Below are 21018 nucleotides of genomic sequence, written 5' to 3'. Positions count from 1 at the left end.
AGAGACAATGGAGATAGAAAAGGGAGAAAGAAAAGTGAGAGAGAAAGAAAAGTAAGAGAGAATCGCAGGAGAGAGAATGAAGAGAGAAAAGGATAGCGGGAAAAGGACAGAGCAAAAAGGAGAGTGAAGAGGAACAGAAAGATAAAGAGAGAGAGAGAGGGAGAAAGAGAAAGAAAGAGATAAAGAAAGAAAGAGAAAGACTTTCCTGAAATGAAAGAGATGATCCAGGTAATTAATCGGTGATTATTTTATTTGCAGATATGTAGACAGGGATACTGTCACAGCCTGCGGATCGGATATGACGGGTATTGTTATGCACAGATTGCAGATATCAGCAAAATGGTACAGAGGATTTTCTAAAACAATAGGGTCATTTTTGTCAACCAAGAATAGGATTAGACCTAATATACTGCTGAATGCCATTGTAAGAGATCCGTTGTGTGCTCTGATAGAGAAGAATGGAGAAGCATTTGAAGAGGGGTTCTATGGTTGAGAGGATCAGTCTGGTTCGGTTGGGAACTTTCCAAAATGAAGGCAGGTGACTCTTCAGAAAATTTTACAAAAAGGAAAAGAAATGAAGAAATTAGTCTTTTACCAAAAGGGGGGAATTACCAAAAGCAGGGCTGAAAGACAAAATAGATGGAGATAGACAAACAAGTGATGCAAATAAGAACGAGAGGTAGGGGAGGATGCAGGGGGTGGACAAGATGGATATAGGAGCAAACTATCAAAAGAGAAAAAGTGTGAATTTGAGGGAGTGGGGGGAAGGATTATTAATGCAGGTAAGAAAGACCATGGTTTTGGATGGGGGAGGGGGAGGGGAGGATCTGAGATGGTGATGAGCAGCTGTCTTGTAGACCTCAAGGGAAGAATGAGATTGATGCTAATATGGTAGTTGGTTCCACAAGTGGAAAAAAAATTGGAATTAATGAGTGGAGGTAAGTAATGATTCTGGATTTTGGGAGTTTCAGTGGAAGGGGGTTGATGGTGGATCGCGTACGCCTGGCAGAAACCTGGAGGCGGGGAGAAGGACAAAGCACGCAAACAGCAGAGGGTACAAGACCAGAAAGGGGGCAGTAGAAAATAGAGAGACCTGATAGGCCCATCGACTCAGCTTCATCAAGAGATATTTCACTGATCCTGAAGGCCTTGGTTTCCATGGCGTCAAGCTAAGCAAGATATGAGGCAGGGGCACCAACCCAAAGGTGAGTGCAGTATTCCATCAAACTGTGTATGATGTCCTTTGAGGTGGATAAGAGTTCAGGTGTGCCAAGGAAGGACTTTGCATGACGTAGGATGCCCAGTCGGTAGCTGGCATGTCAGGCGAACGTTGAGGTGTGGTTTACCCAAGAAAGATCATGGCTGGTAGTGAGACACAATAGTTGGAGTGACTGAACTTCTTCAAGAGGATTGTTACGAAGATAGATGGGAGGGATGTGAGAGTGTGAGAATTGGTAGGATTGAAAGACATACTCCAAGAGTTGCAGCAGATTGTGATTTTATCAAAGACTGAAGAGAGGGAAGAGGCTGATGCCTGTATATCTGAAGGATGAGTGATGTCATGGCAGTGGATCATCAGAAAATAGATTAAAATGTTTTTTTCTGGAGAGTCAGACAGATGGTTGAAGAAGATTAAGAACAGTAGGGGAAGGCGGGGCAAGTTGAGCATAGGGGTAAGTTGAGCCACCACCTCCCAGCCAGTTATGAATGAGTCAGACATTGTGGTGGCGCCATCTATAGATGCCCCATTGCATAACTCCAAATTCTGCCATATTGTTTTCTAAATTAAAACAGAACCCAGTGTTGCAGAGGGAAAAATCCAATTTTCAGCCATAAAAGTAAAAAGGTGTAAAACAGGTAAGTTCACGTTTCTTCCATATCCAGCATCTATCTATAATTCCAGTAATCTCTGTGTGTCTGTATGCGACCGCTGTTTCTCGACAACTACCGGTCCGATATACTTGAAACTTGCCAGGTATATTGCTGGGGACCCGAGGATGTGCCTTTTCAAGGTTTGAAATTAATCGGACAAGTGGTTCCCAAGGTATGGTCACCGTACTCGCAAGCCGTTCGCTTTGGCTTTGCGAATGGACCAAACCATTTCATGTAAATAGAGGGGGGGGGGGGGGGGGATAGTCACCGTACTCGCAAGCCGTTCGCTTTGGCTTTGCGAATGGACCAAACCATTTCATGTAAATAGAGGGGGGGGGGGGGGATAGTCACCGTACTCGCAAGCCGTTCGCTTTGGCTTTGCGAATGGACCAAACCATTTCATGTAAATAGAGGGGGGGGGGATATAATTTTAGATATATATATAGTACGGGCACGCCCTAGTAGATATAATATGGATATCAGATGACAATTGTTAGTCCAGGTATGTCTCCATTCTTGTCATAGACTTTAATATGATGGATGCATAGAATATGTGTGTATGTGGAGACATCTCAGAAAGTTCAGACTGGGGTAAGTTGAGCCAGACCCTACGGGGCAAGTTGAGCCAGGCTCAACTTGCCCCGTAGGGTCTGGCTCAACTTGCCCTGTAGGGTCTGGCTCAACTTGCCAACTCATGTTGGTGGAGATAATAATAATTAGCATTTATAATGCGCTTTTCCCCAAAGGCTCAAAGCGCTTACAGAATACCATATTATTACCCCGGTCATTGGATTTGAACTGGAAGACATCGTGCGTAAGCTGCCACAGCCTAAGTGCGTTGGCAGTTCTGCCCGTTGTTCTGGACAGCTTGTGTTCAATTGTGACTTGTCAGTTTGGCAGCTTAATTGACTTGATTTCTGACATGTTTTAGTTTTAGTTCCAGATCCAAATGATGAAGCTGGCATTGATGAGCAAGATATTGTGCCTTAATTGCCACAGTCTGACTGTTGGCCTTTCTGGGTGTATTTGGGACACTTTTGCTTTATTGTGACTTAAAACTGTGGCAGCTGTTTTCAACTCAATCCAGCTGCCACATTGAATTATAACCATGAACACAAGGTACATGTAAATATTTCGTTCAGTGTTGTAACAAGTACATTAAATATTTTTCAGGCAGACCAATTTTTGTACTTCAGTTATCTTTATTTGGGGCAATGATCAACTATTTGGGATACTTTTTGTTTAATTGTGACTTGAAACTGTGACAGGTGGATTGAGTTGACTTTTCTTACCACAGTTGACAATCTTGTTTTTCTATGAGAGTGACTCAATTTGTTCGTAACTGATTACTATAACCATGAACACAAGGTAATCATTTCGTTCAGTGTTGTAGAACTTTACAACATTAATTTTTTTTTGGCAAAACAATGGTTTTCTACTTTAGTTATCTTTATTTGGGGCAATGATCAACTTACCTCTATGTGGTACAACTTACCCCAGAGGTTGGATCAACTTACCCCTCAGGCGGGCAAGTTGAGCCATTTGGCCTCCGTTTTTTCAAAGGTCACCGTGACTTTCAGTGTGGGGATAGAAAGTAAGAACAAGCTACAAAATGTTTCCCAAGGATTAAATTAGAAGGCAAGATACTCATTTGTGCAAGATCATCAGTAAATTCAGTCCTAACATTCCAAGAACAAAAACTGGCTCAACTTGCCCCGCCTTCCCCTATTTGGCCTTGAACACTGCCTTGGGGCACTCCAGCCTTGACCGGGAGAGGAGATGAAAGGATACTGTTGAGAGCCGACTGTTGGCTACAAGAGTAGAGGAAGTCAGTCATCCAAGAGTGGAGTTAGCCTTGAATGCCATAAGCAGAGATTTTGGGTAGCAGGGTTGGATGCCATTTGATATCGGAAGCTTAAGATATGTCCAAAGAGATGTAGGGCTGGGAGATATTGCATTTTTGCTAATTGACTACGTCCCTCCAAATATCGACGAGCCATATAATGACGTAGCCTAATCACTGATACCACCTGGGGGTGAAAGCTGGTGCTTGGGGGATACACGCTATCATTGTTTATACAGGGTCCGGCTGGGAGGTGTGACGAATTTTCAGAAAACTCGTACAGTTATTTTTAGTCGAATTTCAATTTTTTTTTTTTTAAAGACTACATATATAATGCCATTTAATACACTGTAACAAAGACATTTTAAAAATGTAATTCATGTTTGAATTGGGTATAACAATGCAAGTGGGGGTCTAGCGCATGCGTGATGGCTGTTGGTTACTCGTTGTTAGGCGCCATTTCAGTAGCCATGGAGCTGTGGACGATTGAACATCGCGTCTTTGTTGTTGAGACGTTTATTCAAATGGGTAGTTCGGTGGTGCTTACACAGCGCAGATTTCGTACTCACTTCAATGTTGGTCGACGTGGCGCCGTTCCGTCTCGAAACACAATATTGAAGTGGGTAAAAAACGTCAGGACAACTGGATCTGTGAGGCCGGGAGCAGCTCGGGGAGGTGATCGAACCGCTAGGACCCCGGAAAACATCGAAAGGGTTCGACAAGCTGTGGAGGCCAGCCCTCGTCGGTCAGCGGTACGGCACGCTCGCGCTCTACGGATGTCAGACAGATCAGTTCGTCGAATTTTGCACTTGGACCTTCATTATCACGCATACAAAATCATGGTGGTTCAAGAACTGCAGCAGAATGATTTCGTACGGCGGTTTACGTTCGCAGAAAGAATGCTGGAACTGCTGAGGGATGCTGCTGTGCTGAGAAATGCTGGAACTTTTCCGCGCGTCTGCAAGAATGCTTGGACAAGAACAACCGCCATTTAGATGATGTCATTTTTCAAACATGAATTACATTTTTTAAATGTCTTTGTTACAGTGTATTACATGGCATTATATATGTAGTCTTTAAAAAAAATAAAAATTGAAATTCGACTAAAAATAACTGTGTATGAGTTTTCTGAAAATCGTCACACCTCCCTGACGGACCCTGTACAAGCCTAATACTGACCCACTGTGCAATAGCTCAAATATATAGCTGATTATCACCATGTAATTTGCCCTGAAATTAATGTAAATACCTTGTGCTCTCATTGAAAGCAGTGTTTGTCATTGTCCAACACATCATCATATTAATGGGTACTTTTGAACATTAATTGCACTTTAGCAGAATGGCGAAGAAGCCGCTGTGGCTCAAGATCGGACTTCATGTAAACTGTATAATGTATATTGAAGTATCTGGATTTCTCCATCCCCTGACCCTCTGCCTGACATGTTCTTTTTGCTGGAACGTCATTACGGCATTACGTCTATCACAAATCTAGGCCTCTATGGACATGCAAGTCATCCTTATGTCAAGCATTCAACCTGTCCTGTGCTTATCTATTTCTTTAAACCTTTTTATTTGTTCACGATGGGCACATGGGGGCCCTGCTCCACCAACCAGATTCTGTTTCTGGGCAGAGGGACGGGACCCGGCCATTAACCAACAGGGAGGCTCTGTCTGCCCTCGTGAGTTCTGTACCAATGGCGGTCTTGGGGCCGCCGGATAAGGAGGGGTGGGGAAGGGATAAATAAAGGGAGAGAAGCAGGGAAGGAAAGATTGAGATTGTGAGAGATTTCAGACATTCAGATTCTTCTGAGAGATCCGCCAATTCCTTGTATGAATTCTAACCACCCCCACCCCCCCCCCCCCCCACCAAAACACCCCCCCCCCCCCAATTTATGCATGCTTGTAATAAACTTGTGAACGATTTAGCATTGTGTCTCGACTTATCCTGTTCAGGCTTTGGTCTGAGATAGCCCTCCTGCCAAAAATTTGCACAGACGGTTGATTGGCCTTTGATAGGCATTTGATAGAGGGTGGGACACATGTAATTTGGGACACATGTGGTGTTTGATAGACACACTTAACGTTGGTTTGCTCAGCCATTTAGCATCCGTTGCACGACCGCAGGCACAGATCCCTATCTACTCCAGTCATATTGCCGGTAGGGTAAACCGACACTGGGTGTGAGGATCTGACCAAAGGTGAGTGTTGCAGACGGCGTCCAAGGTCTTTTTATAGACACATCGGCCTTTCGGACTTATTCGGCCCACATTCACACCACGTATGTTACCCCTGACCAAAATACTTTTGGCATTGACATCACGTTGGCAAATATCGTTTGGGCAATCTCAACCATTATAAATCTGTACATCATAATGCAGGTATTTTAAAAGTACCTGGCCTCAATCTTCACTTTTAGTTCCATGTCTTTCACATGAAAAAATGGTTTTTCTGGTAGTATCTTCACATCAAATGTCGGTTCAACTGCAGCAGAAATATTCACACAGAAAAATAAGAATTCTCTCCATTTTCAACCTGTCAGAATCTTCAACTTTAAAACTTGGTGAAACTGAACATTGCAACAATTAAATGAACTAGGACGTGCCCGTACGTGGGTGCCCGTTCGGAAAAACATTCCAAACCGCGTGGCAGTAACGACCACAGAACCCCCCCCCCCCCTCTATTTACATGAAATGGTTTGGTCCATTCGCAAAGCCAAAGCGAACGACCACAGAACCCCCCCCCCCCCCTCTATTTACATGAATGGTTTGGTCCATTCGCAAAGCCAAAGCGAACGGCGAACGGCTAAATCGCCATAGCTCGGTAACTACTTCTCCGATTAATATGAAACCTTGAAAAGGCACATCCTCAGGTCCCCAGCAATATACCTGGCAAGTTTCAAGTATATCGGACCCGTGGTTATCGAGAAACAGCGGTCACAGACATACATACAGACATACAGAGATTACTGGAATTATAGATAGATGAAAACCAATACCATGGTTCCACAATAAGGTATTTTTTTAATTTTACATAAAAGAACGCATTATATAGCTGGGATTTGTCACCAAGAGCAACAAACAAAGGCACAGTAAATTTCTTTTTTTCTCTTTCATCACTAAAATAAAGGAATATCAGTGAAGATGTTGTTTTTTCTCGCTTTGTAAAACCTTTGCCAAGAGCTAAAATTTCGCACCTCATCCTTTCTGTATACCCTTGTTGTTTTGTCCCTGTGTTGTGTTTTATATCCATTCAATTATCTTACCCACTATACTTGACTCTGTCATGTTAAATTTGTGTTTGTGTCTGTTTGGGCCTCAGGTAGATAACGTCTAAATCTCCGGCTTCAGGTCTGACACATACAGTCACGTGAAAAAGTAAGTACACCCCATGTAAAGTTTTGACTTTTTCAACATATTTCAACATAAAGCTATTTGATCTTCATTTCAACAATATTGATAGATAGATAAGACATTTTGTAGTCCATTGTATAATTTAAATAAACATAAATGCAAATTTCACATGTGGAAAAAGTAAGTACACCCTTGGCTCTAATAGGTGGTATTGCCCCCTTTGGCAGAAACAACCTCAAGTAGGCGCTTCATATAACTGTCTACCAGTCTCTGACATCGACTGGGAGAAATATTTGCCCACTACTCCATGCAGAGTTCTTTCAGCTATGCGATGTTTGAGGGGTTTCTTGCATGCACAGCTCGTTTCAAATCCCACCACAACATCTCGATGGGATTTGGATCCAGGCTTTGACTTGGCCATTCCAGAACCCTCCATTTCTTTCTTTTCAGCCATTCCTTGGTGGATTTACTGGTATGTTTAGGGTCATTGTCATGTTGCAAGGTTTACCTTCGGTTGAGCTTCAACTTCCCGACAGATGGCCTCACATTATCCTCAAGCACCCTCTGGTACAATGAAGAATTCATAGTGGACTCTATGATGGTGAGCTGCCCAGGCTCTGATGCAGCGAAGCTCCCCCAAACCATAATATTCCCACCACCATGCTTTACAGTTGGTATCAGGTTCTTGTGGTCAAATACTGTCTTTGGTTTTCGCCAAACATGTCTTCTGGTACTGTGGCCAAATAGCTCTACCTTTGACTCATCTGTCCAGAGCACCTTGTTCCAGAAGTGCTGGTCTTTGCCCAGGTGTTCATTGGCAAACTTTAGTCTTGCCCTGATGTTCTTTCTGGACAGCAAAGGTTTCCTCCTGGCACACCTCCCATGTAGATCAAATTTGTGCAGCCTCTTTCTAATGGTAGATTCGTGCACTTTGACATCAACAGTGGCAAGATCTAACTGTAGGTCCCGTGATGACATTCTGGGGTTCTTGGAGAATTATTTCAGCATCTTGCGGTCTGCTCTCGGGCTGAAGTTGCTGGGGCGGCCTGGCCTGAACAAGTTGGCAGTTGTTTGGAATCTTCTCCACTTGTAGATGATCTTCCGGACAGTCGAATGATTGATTTCAAATTGTTTGGAGATCTTTTTAAATCCCTTCCCAGACTCGTAGGCATCTATAACCTTCTTTCTGAAGGCCTCAGAGAGCTCTCTTGATTTAGGCATGGTGACGCCGCACACTTCAACAACAAAGAGCAAACCAAACGGAATGTCTGAGGTTTAAAGAAGACAGGTTCCTCCAAGATCCTCTATAACGATGTTCTAATCATTTGCACCTGAGCCGATGCACCTGATTCTAATTTTAGGTATTTGAAGTAGTGATAAATGTAGGGGTGTACTTACTTTTTCCACATGCGAAATTTGCATTTATTTTTATTTAAATTATGCAATGGACTACAAAATGTAAATGTTTCATGATATTTGTTATATTATATCACCTTTATCTATCAATATTGTTGAAATGAAGATCAAATAGCTGTATGTTGAAATATGTTGAAAAAGTCAAAATTTTATTTGGGGTGTACTTACTTTTTCACGTGACTGTAATCTCTCTTTTTATCCTGGGCCATGGGTGTCGTCCTCCCATGATTTTGTTATTGTACCTATATTTTTCCACTTACATTTTCCAAAATATTCTCCAAAAGCAAAAAGAAATAATCTTATTTTACATGTAAATATTACAATCTCATTCTGCCAATTATTATTACATCCTTTGCTTTTTCTCTTTCCTACTCCTTCTCAAAATTACTTAAATAATTAATTTGATTCTTTGGTTGTAAGCCTCTAAATGACAGGATTCATCTCTCTTTTCTCTTCCACACATACATCCTGTAGGACCCGGCGATCCACCACACGTCCACCACCCCTCACCACCATAAGCTGCAACCTCCCACCCCAAGTGTGCATCCTGCAGCCCCAACTCCATGCGTCTCCCAGACCCCTTACACATGCCTCATAGTCCCTCTTTCACTCACCTCACAACTCCAATTTCATGCAACTCTCATTTAAGTGTCCCGCAGGCCCCTTCCACGTGTCCCGCTGACCCCTACGCACATCCTGCAGACCCCCTTCACATGACTCGCAGTCCACCTATGGGCTTCCAGCAAACCACATCCTCCAACTGTCCTGCAGGACACCTTCAGAGCGTCCCGCAGCCCACCTTCAGAGCGTCCCGCAGCCCACCTTCAGAGCGTCCCGCAGCCCACCTTCAGAGCGTCCGGCAGCCCACCTTCAGAGCGTCCTGCAGCCCACCTTCAGAGCGTCCTGCAGCCCACCTTCAGAGCGTCCTGCAGCCCACCTTCAGAGCGTCCTGCAGCCCACCTTCAGAGCGTCCTGCAGCCCACCTTCAGAGCGTCCTGCAGCCCACCTTCAGAGCGTCCAACATTCTTCACCGCGATTCTAGTTCAATTCCCCCATGCATCGAGCAGCCCCCACCGTGCATCCTGATGCCCCAAAAATGCATTGGAGCACCCCTTCCATTCCTCTCTGCCACGCAGCCCTCACCCTGCATCGTGCAGCCCTTACTACACATTGCACAACCTCAACATATATCATGCAGTCTCTACTATGCACCATGCAGCCTTTACTGCAGGTTCAGCAGCCACCACAGTGTGTCACATAACATCCACCACACATCGCGCAACACCTACCGTGCATCGCGCATCACCAACCGTGCATCGCACAACACCTACTGTGCATCGCGCATCACCAACCGTGCATCGCACAACACCCACCGTGCATCGCACAACTCCCACCGTGCATCACACAACTCCCACCGTGTATCGCACAACACCCACCATGCATCGCACAACACCTACCGTGCATCGCACAACACCCACCGTGCATCACAAAACACCCACCGTGCATCGCACAACACCCACCGTGCATCGCACAACACCCACCGTGCATCGCACAACACCCACCGTGCATCGCACAACACCCACCGTGCATCGCACAACATCCACCGTGAATCGCACAACACCTACCGTGCATCGCACAACACCTACCGTGCATCGCACAACTCCCACCGTGCATCGCACAACTCCTACCGTGTATCGCACAACACCCACCATGCATCGCACAACACCTACCGTGCATCGCACAACACCCACCGTGCATCGCACAACACCCACCGTGCATCGCACAACACCCACCGTGCATCGCACAACATCCACCGTGAATCGCACAACACCTACCGTGCATCGCACAACACCTACCGTGCATCGCACAACACCTACCGTGCATCGCACAACACCTACCGTGCATCGCACAACACCTACCGTGCATCGCGCATCACCAACCACGTGTCGCACAACACCCAGCACGCGTCGCACAACACCCAGCACGCGTCGCACAACACCCAGCACGCGTCGCACAACACCCAGCATGCATCGCACAACACTCAGCATGCGTCGCACAACACCCAGCACGCGTCGCACAACACCCAGTATGCCTCGCACAACACGCAGCACGTGTCGCACAACACCCTCTCGTTCTCTCTTTTGCTGTTTCTAATACTTCGTCCCCTTGCTGATTGTAGCCAATTGTGCCCCGCTACACCACTACCACTTCCTCATTCATGAACCCTCGTTCTTGTAGAGAGAGGGAAAATAAAATAACTAGACTGTAGTGATTGGCATAATGACTTGATTTTGTTCAGAGGTTGATCGAACTTGTCATTCTATCATGACAATTTAGAGACTTACAGCTTATATATGTTGGAACCCATCTGTGGATCGGTCCCATCGGCCGATGGGTCTGACCCATCTGTGGATGCACGAGAAATGACAATGCAGACCCATCGGCCGATGGGTCTGCGCCATCTGCGGATGTGTTGTTCACCTTGAAGGAATGTGTATGCATCAATGGTGGATGAGTATGTTTATTTGAACCTAAAAATATTATCTTATTTTTATCTTATCGACAAACGGTTATCGACAAACCACATGTCACGGACTGCTTTATAAACATTTATGACATCAATTGCTTATTTTTAGGTTCAAATAAACATACTCATCCACCATTGATGCATACACATTCCTTCAAGGTGAACAACACATCCGCAGATGGCGCAGACCCATCGGCCGATGGGTCTGCATTGTCATTTCTCGTGCATCCACAGATGGGTCAGACCCATCGGCCTATGGGACCGATCCACAGATGGGTTCCAACATATAGATACTCACATGTGCGTGATGTGGTGCAGATTCTGCCTGCATCGACCACTAATTGGGTCTACAATGTGACAATAATATCAAGCTTGAACTTTTATCTTCATTCCAAAAACGGCAATCATTTTGTTATACTTTGCCTGAGAACCTGGATTACCATTGAGAGCCTCAATTAATTTTCAAGATCTTAAAATGAAAAACTGGCAACGTTTTATCTTCCAGCCCATTACACAGATTACAGTATTGTCCAATTCAGCACGTAAGTGTTGGTGATGTCATTGAAAAGTTTTGGAACTTGCCATATTCACGAACTTGGAACTCTGTAGTGTAGTTTTTTTGACATACTTCTTCAAAACAAGTTTGTATAAGCCAGCGGCCATATCTATGGGGAAAAAATGAAAAGACTTCATGCATTGCACCCATTTAACAACAAGCAAGGCAGACACACAAGAAAAGGCAGATCTCTAAATGCAATCTCGGTAATGGTTTAAGAGGAGCAATTGTTTATATAAAACGAATTCAAGAACAACTAGAACGACACTCGGTAGCAAGCACACCTCCAGCAGATTGAACAGTTTACGTTTTGTATCCCACTGATAGGTCAGATCTGGATCCGACATGGACCAAAATCTAATCGCCTTGTTCTTGTCACCTAACCAACTCATCCACCAAGTTTTGTCATAAGTCGTCAAAAACTATTTGAACCGTCATGCTATGTATAGTTTTGGCCCTATCACGAAATGGTGAAGAATCACTTAAAAAATTTAAATTCAGATCTTCGCCAAAATCGAATCATTTCATCCTTGTCACACACGCTACCTCTCCACCAAATCACATCGGAATCCGTCCACAACATTTTGAGATATCCTGTTCACAAACTGACAAACCGACAGACAAACAAGAAGGTGTCATGTGGTAAGCCTGACAGGTATGATGAAAATCGAGAGAATCAATAATACATTGATTAATTGTGTCATTCAAATAAATAAATAACAATCGTAAAATAATTAATTCTTAATCAATCGGCTAATAGCATTCCTAAACCACCACTGTTTCATCCAAATATGTAACTTTTTGAAAATTAAGTAATTAATTGGAAAATAAAATAATTAATCGAGTAATCAATAAATCTAAAATACCCTTTACAGCCAAATCACTTGGTCATTGTCATGTCCATATACCAGCTTCCTAGCTCAAAAGGTGCCTGAGATATGTTGACCTTAAGAATAATTGGTGGTTGAATGCAGTGACCTGATCCTCTTCAAATTCCAAATCAATCAAATGAAAATTGACAATTTTAGAAATCTGACAAAGTTGTTGATAAAAGTACAGGGAAGTGCTGCAATAGCAGCATGGCCCGATACTTTTATTCATTTTACAAAGGTATTTGCAAAGATGCATTTGATTAAGAATTACAGAAGACAGACTGACAAGAAAAAGAAAAACATTTTAAACTTGTGGATCCAAAAAAGAAATGTTGCAACATTGTATTCAAAAATCAAGAATAAATTCACAAAAACTCTTTTAAATCGGTATTTAATTACTTGCCACACTACATGCCTTGCATGGTGTTGCATGTGGTTCAGAGAGATAACACCTCATTGATGATACATTTTTATCTTTGATACACAGATAATCCAGGATTGGTGATTACCGCAAAAAGCACCTTTTTTGCAGATGCATTAAATACAAAAAGGTGACATTCAGATATAAAATGGTGTTCAGATACAAAAAGCACCTTTTTTGCAGATGCATTAAATACAAAAAGGTGACATTCAGATATAAAATGGTGTTCAGATACAAAAAGCACCTTTTTTGCAGATTTTGACGATGTTGGTTGGGGGCTGTTCACAGATTTCCTGCAGCTTGTTACCAAGGTTGTGGACCTAGAATAATAATAATCCCCGATGTATATAGGTATCATTTATGGGATATAGCCTTTTAAATCACACCATGTCTGTTTTTCCCGAAAAGTTATGGTTTTCCTTCTGGGTATGTGACGTGTTAGATAGGGTGATGTAATATACACTGGGAAAATGGTGGTAAAACCCAGAATTGATTTTTGCCTCCGCCACCAAGGGTGGATGAAGGTTATGCTTTCACCCCTGTGTTTGTTTGTCCATTTGTCTGTCCGTTTGTCTGTCAACAACATACGTATCACAAAAAAGTTGTGGACGGATTCGGATGAAATTTGGCAGAGATGTAGCGTATGTGACAAGGACGAAATGATTAGATTTTGGTGAAGATCCGGAGATCCGATTTTGGTGATTCGGATCCGGCTACGAGAATTTTTAAAGTTATTCTTCACCATTGGGAGATAGGGCTAAAAACGATGCATTGCAGAATATCTCTAAAAGTTGTGGACGGATTTGGATGAGATTTGGTGGACCGGTTGAGTGTCTGACAGCGACGATTCGATTCGATTTTCATGAAGATCTGAATATGCATTCGGATATGAGAATTATTTAATTTTTGTAATGATTCTGCACCGTTGGGAGATCGGGCCAAAAACGATGCATAGCAGGATATCTCAAAACGTTATGGATGGATTTGGACGAAACTTGTTGGACAGGTTGAGTGTGTGACAAGGAAGAATCGATTCAATTTTGGTGAAGATACGAATCCGGATCCAGCTAGTATAAATTTTTAAGTGATTCTTTCACCATTGAGCGATATGGCCAACCAGGCGGAGGTATGCTCTCTACTGAGCACCGTTCTAGTTTTTATATTCCTTTAAATCTCTTTATACCTTTATTTAAATTTAATTATTTACTTGAAGACTGCAGAAAACAAATCGCCTTCATAATACTTCCAAGAACCATGACATATATATATATATATATATATATATATATATATATATATATATATATATATATATATATATATATATACACATATACATATATATATATATATATTGTTATGAATTTGGTAGAGCAACATCTAGAGCTAGGTACATCTGAATAGGTAGGTATTCGGCTGTCGTGACAGGGACTCTACATGTAATAAGTTCTTGATGTTTAGGCGTTTGTCGGGGGAAGATGTATGATTGTGGATCTACCTGGAGGTTCGAGTGTTAAATAGTGAGGGATTAAAGGTAACGCCCCTGTGAGTTTCACCTAGTAGTCAAACCTTTGTCCATTATGGCACTGCAAACCACATAAACATTAGTTAGGTCCTTAGCGCAACATTAAATAATTCCTTTCCCTGACAATGACTTCGGAACAAATGGACAGGAAACCAGGCCAAAAACACCGCCACAATTGGCCGCCACCGTTTACACCTCCAAGGCCTACAAACCTCGCCTGGCACGTGTTATAACACAAGGACCGCGGGGTCGGGGACGGGAGAGTGGAGCGATGCCGCAGAGGGCGTGACCTGGGCGAGCCGGCGAGTTGGGAGGCTATTATTGGCTGAGGAGTGCGCCAATGTGACGTGATCGGCAAGAGATATATTCGACGGTCGGACGCCATTTTTAGGGAGAGTTCGTTGGAGTTGGCAGTTGGCACTGAACAGTTGGACTTGGCTGCCAGCACTCCCGAAGAGAGTCGAGTCGAGTCAAGTGGAGTTCGTTTGCTTTGTGCAGCCCTGCGTTGGACCGTTGGAGCAAAGGAGCTCGTGGTGTGGGTGGGCCGTTGAACCGACGAGGCCTGGTGGCGCTTGGAGGCGGACGGAGAGGGCCGCGGGGCCGTGGAACTTGGAGTGAGGCGTGCCGCGGGACGAAAGGAGCCGGGTGTTGGACGGCGGTCACCAAGACGACAAGGACGAGATAAGGCCGTACCCGCGAATACACTTTGCATAAAACTAAAAGACGTGTTATTTTCGTATTCACCTCCCTCGTATCGTGTTTGATATCTGTTGTGTGTGGGATCCCAATTTAGGCTTATTCGAGTTATTAGTATTACCGGCGCGGGCTTTTTCACTGTCTTTACTTATAAATAATAAATCCTTATATTATTTTCTGTATATATCTGAACGCAGTTTTCCTGGGTGTTTCATTTTAATAGATAGGGCTGCGGAGCTTGCTGTGTCTGCCCTTCCGCGCGTTTAACTTTGTGTTGAGTTTGAATCCGCCATTGAGTTTTCGCCTCGGGAGTGTAAAGTCTCGCAATCGGCCATCCGTAACTGTGGTGTTAATCACGGTTGCGTGACAATATATATATATACATATATATATATATACGCCGTTTTTTTAATTCAATCTCCCGATTATTTATTCAATGCAAATGAGACGCCCTGCTCGTACTGTGGAGTTTCTACTATTTCTCACAGTTATATATATATATATATATATATATATATATATATATATATATATATATATATATATATATATTGTCGCGTAACCGTGGTTAACACCACAGTTACGGATGACCGATTTGCGAGACTTTAACTCCCGAGGCGAACACTCAATGGCGGACTCAAGTTCAACACCAACGCGCGGAATGGCGGGACGCAGCGAAGGCTCCGCAACCTTATCTATTAAAATCAAACACCCAGGAAAACTGCGTTCAGATATTATGTACAAAAAGTAATATAAGGGTTTATTAGGAAAAGTAAAGCCAGTGAAAAAGCCCGCCGGTAAATCTAATAACTCTAATAAACCTAAATCGGGACGTCCCCACACGACTGACAGCAAACACAAACGAGGGAGATTAATCACGAAAATAACATGTCCCGTCGTTCAAAATATACGCGGAGATCGGGCTTATCTGTCTTTGTCGTCTTGTATTGTTGGTGTCCAGCACCGCTCCTTCCGGCCCGATCGCACACCACGAGGCCCCTCGCTCCAAGCACCACGCGTCCGACGCAGGCCAGCGGCTCCACTTGACCAGGGACAGGAAGGACTCCTTTCAACTCCACTCGACTCGACGCGGGAGTGCTGGCAGCCAAGTGCCAACGAACTGCTCAGTGCCAACTAGGTGTGCTCTCGTGTGTCTCCTGCGACTCCCTACAACCCGAACTGCACTCGAACTGCGACTGGAATGGCGTGTCCTCTCCAACTCTCCACCACCGCTCAACTCTCTGGTGCCTGCCTGCGTCTGCGTCAGTTCGAAATGGCGTGTCCTCTCCAACTCGTACTGGCGAACTCCGAAATGGCGTCCGACCGTCGCCTATATTGGTGGCCGATGACGTCACATTGGCGCACTCCTCAGCCAATCAAAGCCTCCCGCGACTCCTGACATCTCCCCCCTCCGCCACCCTGCGGTCCCGGCATAACACGTGCCGGCCAGGTTTGTAGGCCTTTGGAGGTGTACACGGTGGCGGCCAATTGTGGTGGTGTTTTTGACCTGGTTTCCTGTCAATTTAATACGAAGTCCTTGTCAGGGAAAGGGGATTATTTAATGTTGCGCTAAGGACCTAACTAATGTTTATGTGGTTTGCAGTGCCATAAAGGACAAAGGTTTGATTACTAGGTGATACTCACAGGGGCGTTACCTTTAATCCCTCACTATTTAACACTAGAATCTCCAGGTAGATCCACACTCATACATCTTACCCCGACAACCGCCTGAACATCAATAACTTATTACATGTAGAGTCCCTGTCACGACAGCCGAATACCTACCTATTCAGATCTACCTAGCTCTAGATGTTGCATTACCAAATTCATAACACAGCCCCCCCCCTGGAACCGTAGCTCCTGCAAGGTTCACCGCAGGGCTACCATTCCAGCCTTAACACTTACTGTCACACACTTAATTAACCTATGAAATAAATCAGGAAGGGCTGTGGGAAGTGAGTCGGACTACCTACCTACACTTCCTTAACATGCTGAACCCCTTAACCATCATGCAAGTATGTACATCTTCTTCGTTGTTCCTGTGGAGGGAGGAAACAACAACACACAACACTAACTTAACCACAAAACTTAACCATCTTTCCAAAACTCAAAACTCTAACCTTTGTACATACCCCGGTCTACAGACCGCGTCCCCCGGTGGATGCCACAAGACTCAACCTTACCTGCGGGGCCATCCCCAATGCATCCCCCTAAATTTCCACGGGCCCCGTCCAGATGTTACAGGTGAGTGACACGGCTCGGTGGATTTCGCCCACATTCATGCAACACAGACCCCTTAACCACTCATTCTCATTCCATAGGTCATCAAGGCATTGCAAAAATCAACAAAGCACTTATTCCCAATACACCCCCTGCAGGACCATGGCATTGATGTCATTCACGTGTGTGTGCATTCCTCAACTAGGCAGCGGGGAGGTACCGCACAAAAGATGGTGGGGGCGCATCAGGCTGTGGTGCCCGCAGTCCCAAAAACAAGTCAACCGACTTACAAATTCATTGCCCCCCCCCCCCCCTTTACCTCTTGGCCCCGTGACAGCCCAACAGCCCCTTTCCGCCGTTACCTCGCCGGTGAGGGTCTCCACACACACCAGGCTCCTTTGCCTCCTGCTTTCACGCAGCAACACGGGTCACCGGGGGACTTCCTCACCCCGCGGCGCCCAACCAGACCCTCCACCGACGAGCTCCAATTTCCAGTTACCACCGGCTGCCAGGGGTAATTGCCGCAGAGGGGGGCCCGCAGGCATCGCTCCTCAGAGCTTGCTCTGTACCTGCGGACACACACACCTTCCCCACCCACAAGACCCCAAAACACACTTCCTCCCCCACTGCCATTCAATTCTCCACACAACTCAGCACAATTCAGTACAATTCCATAGATGGTGTAAAAGGTGTTACAAGGCTTGCCATGGCCTGCTACATGTGAAATTCCCCCAGTTCACATTTAAACCATCACATCTTCCCAAAAGCACATTTCCAAAAGCACAATTATCACCCCTCATTATCTCCAATAATCATCACACACTCTCCAGGTTCCACTCTCACGACCACATCAAAACACCTAACCACAACACAAAAACATACGCCACCCACAAGACACTGTGGCTCCCATTCCATCCCCTCACCGGCCATGTCATCACTCGCTCTCACCTCCCAACTCCAAATTACATGTCCCCAATTTCCCAAAGCAAATCCTGAAGCCTGGGACAGTACTCCTCAAAACACTCACCTCAAGTTCAGGTAGTTGCAGGTTGGTCAGGTTCAAGGGTGTCATCCACCACACAATTCCCAAAATTTCACATTGGGCCTACCAAATCCTTCCAGATTTCTCTTTTGTCCCCACTACACTGGCAGGTATGTGGATCCGCATCCAACGGTGATCATCACTACACAACTACCTGTGGCCACGACAGCTCTGCACCTCTACCGTGCAAGGGTCACCGGGACAAGGTGAGCAGTCAAAACGCCAACATGGCCCATGAGTGTCCATAAGGGTGCGACCCACCATCCATCCTTCGGCCCCCCTGCGAGGAACACAGCTGCAGCAGCCCCAGCTGGCCAATGTGGTGAGCACTTGCTGCCACAACACACACTACCGCACACACAACCTCGGCCCTGGGGGGCACGGTCGCAGTGCGTGGCATCCCTACAGCCACGTCCCCTGCACCTCCCCATCATCCCCCAGTCCGACTACAAAACTGCAGCACCCCCAGTGCTCACCCACACTTGACCACACCAAGGTCCAGTCAACAGCCATGCTCCACCAGGAGACCCACCCAGAAGACATGGTCCACACACCTCGGACACGCACAGCACCACGTTGACCCTCAGGCTACACAACTACATCCCCATCATCCCGCGTCCCAAATATCAGCACAGTTGCCCCCGCAACCAGTTGAAAGCTGTGTCTTGCTACCCTATTAATTTCATCACAGCCTCCAACACTTTGGTCTACACACCTGGATCAATAATGGCGTCACTGTACAGTGTCCACCATGGCATTTCAAAATCCACCCTTAAATTTCCATCTAACCCACAGATTACCCATGCCAACCATTTGTCACATTTCACTCACCTCACCAAAGAAGGATGCTTTGCCATACACATGCCAGCCGAGCATGGCCCATATGCTCGGCGCGTTACACATCTCCCGATTCACATCCCCATGGCTCTCTTCCCAACCCGAGAGTCCATAAATCATAACGGAGCATCTGTGGAAGGTCACTCACACCATCACGTTCCACAGATGCCCCAATGGTTGTCCGGCAGGCTGTCTCCATCCCTGTCCATTCGGTTTGACCCGCGTCCATAGACCAACCACCATGCCAGGTCACCACATGCTGGTTGTCCCAGAGTCCCTGGAGGAGAGTGCCAGGCCGCATGCCCGGGTGGTCACCACATCAGTCCCAAGTTGGCCGTCCACAGTGCCACCACCAAAGCGCGACCCACAACACCTCCCCCTAGTGGTCCTCAATATTTGCCATCCCAGGCTTGAGAAACCACCTCGGACCTCCCTGGAGGTCTTAACCCCCACCAGGGTCCGGTGACCCTGCCGGCCCGAGCCACCAGCTCGGACGGCGCCCCGACGGACAAGGGACGCCACACTCCACCAGACCCCCCGTGGGACCCAGGTCGTACCTCGACACCCAAGGCTGGACCCCACGTCCAAATCTCGCCATCACAGCCCCCCAGCTGGCCGGCATACCCAAATTTTGAAAGGGGCAACTTTTGCCCGAGGCCATCACCCATGACCTCTCCATGTCCAAATCCCGCAGCCCGGGGACCAATCCCCACCATGGCTGCTCCAAATCAATTTCCCATTGTAATTTTATTTTACATTTTATTTTACAAATTTTCATTCCCATTGCCAACCCGCAGCTGCAGGGAACAACCTCTACCACCGGTTGTTCTGCCCCTCCCTGCAGTTGATCCAAATTCCCTACAGGGACCAAATCTCCAGAAGCTCTATCTCCCGATCCTCCAAGATCCAAATCCAGCCCGGAGCCAACACACTCCCCCAACTGGTTGTCCAATTTTGGAGCCTCTGTTTCCAAATAGCAGTGTACAGTGAGCGTCCCCTCGGTCATTCCAACCACCTCCTCGAACCAACTCACCTCTTCCCCCAGACTCCTTTGGGCCTGAACAAGCTCTACCTCCATGGGACTGTCACAGGTCTCCAGCCGCTGGATCAACTCATCCTCATCATTAGAAATCATTCCTGGCCCCGCCAGGCTTTGATCAATATCCCCAATAAATACCCGGTCCGGCTCTATCGCATGGACCCCCAAAAACTCTACCCCCTCTTGCTCCGCACCACCGCCCTGGTGCTGCACAATTCCAAATTCATCCCCCGGTTGGGGTGTTGTGACATCCACACGGTCCCGATAAACAACCAGGCCAGAATGTGGGAAACATTCCCCATTACAACTCTCACATTCCAAATTTCCTTCCCCGCTCACCTGTGGACTCTCCACGTTTACCTGCAGGCATTCCCCCTCTACCTGTACACATTCCCCATCCACCTGTGGACATTCCCCATCCACCTGTGGACATTCCCCATCCACCTGTGGACCTGCGGTCTCCCCATTTACTTCAATTGCCATTCCCTGTGCAATTCCCAATTTTGCCATTCCCGGCTCCTGAGCCCCGTGCACATCTGCATGGGCCGTACTCTCTCCTGTTCCCAATCTAGCTTCCCCCCGTTCCGATTCAATTTTTGCCACCTTTGGCTTCTCCTGTGCCCCCATTTGAGTTTCTACTTTACCCTCAAATTTCCCCAGTCTGTCCGTAATTTGGTTTTGCACTCTCCCTTCTATGCCATCAATTCGTTCCCCCAGCTGCTGTGCCATTTCCCCAATTTTTCCTTCCATACTGTTTTCTAACCCCTCTAACCCATTTTTCACTCCCTCTATCTGATTCTCC

General features: G+C 45.9%; 1 protein-coding gene across 1 annotated transcript in view; it reads right to left on the bottom strand.

The window, feature by feature from the left end:
- The window catches only part of LOC137431468 (complement C3), a 613976-nt gene that overhangs the window by 533007 nt on the left and 59951 nt on the right, over positions 1 to 21018 (bottom strand). The window contains exons 7-8 of the mRNA XM_078782039.1: positions 11591 to 11673; positions 6109 to 6196 (exon numbers count right to left, since the gene is read on the bottom strand). Coding sequence (XP_078638165.1) covers positions 6109 to 6196; positions 11591 to 11673 — 171 coding nt within the window. The remainder of the gene's footprint in view (positions 1 to 6108; positions 6197 to 11590; positions 11674 to 21018) is intronic.

Source organism: Myxine glutinosa, chromosome 7, assembly GCF_964187855.1.
Source record: "Myxine glutinosa chromosome 7, kmMyxGlut1.1, whole genome shotgun sequence".
Taxonomy (NCBI): domain Eukaryota; kingdom Metazoa; phylum Chordata; class Myxini; order Myxiniformes; family Myxinidae; genus Myxine; species Myxine glutinosa.
The sequence above is the reverse complement of the archived record's forward strand: the minus strand, read 5'-3'. Positions and strand labels throughout refer to the sequence as shown.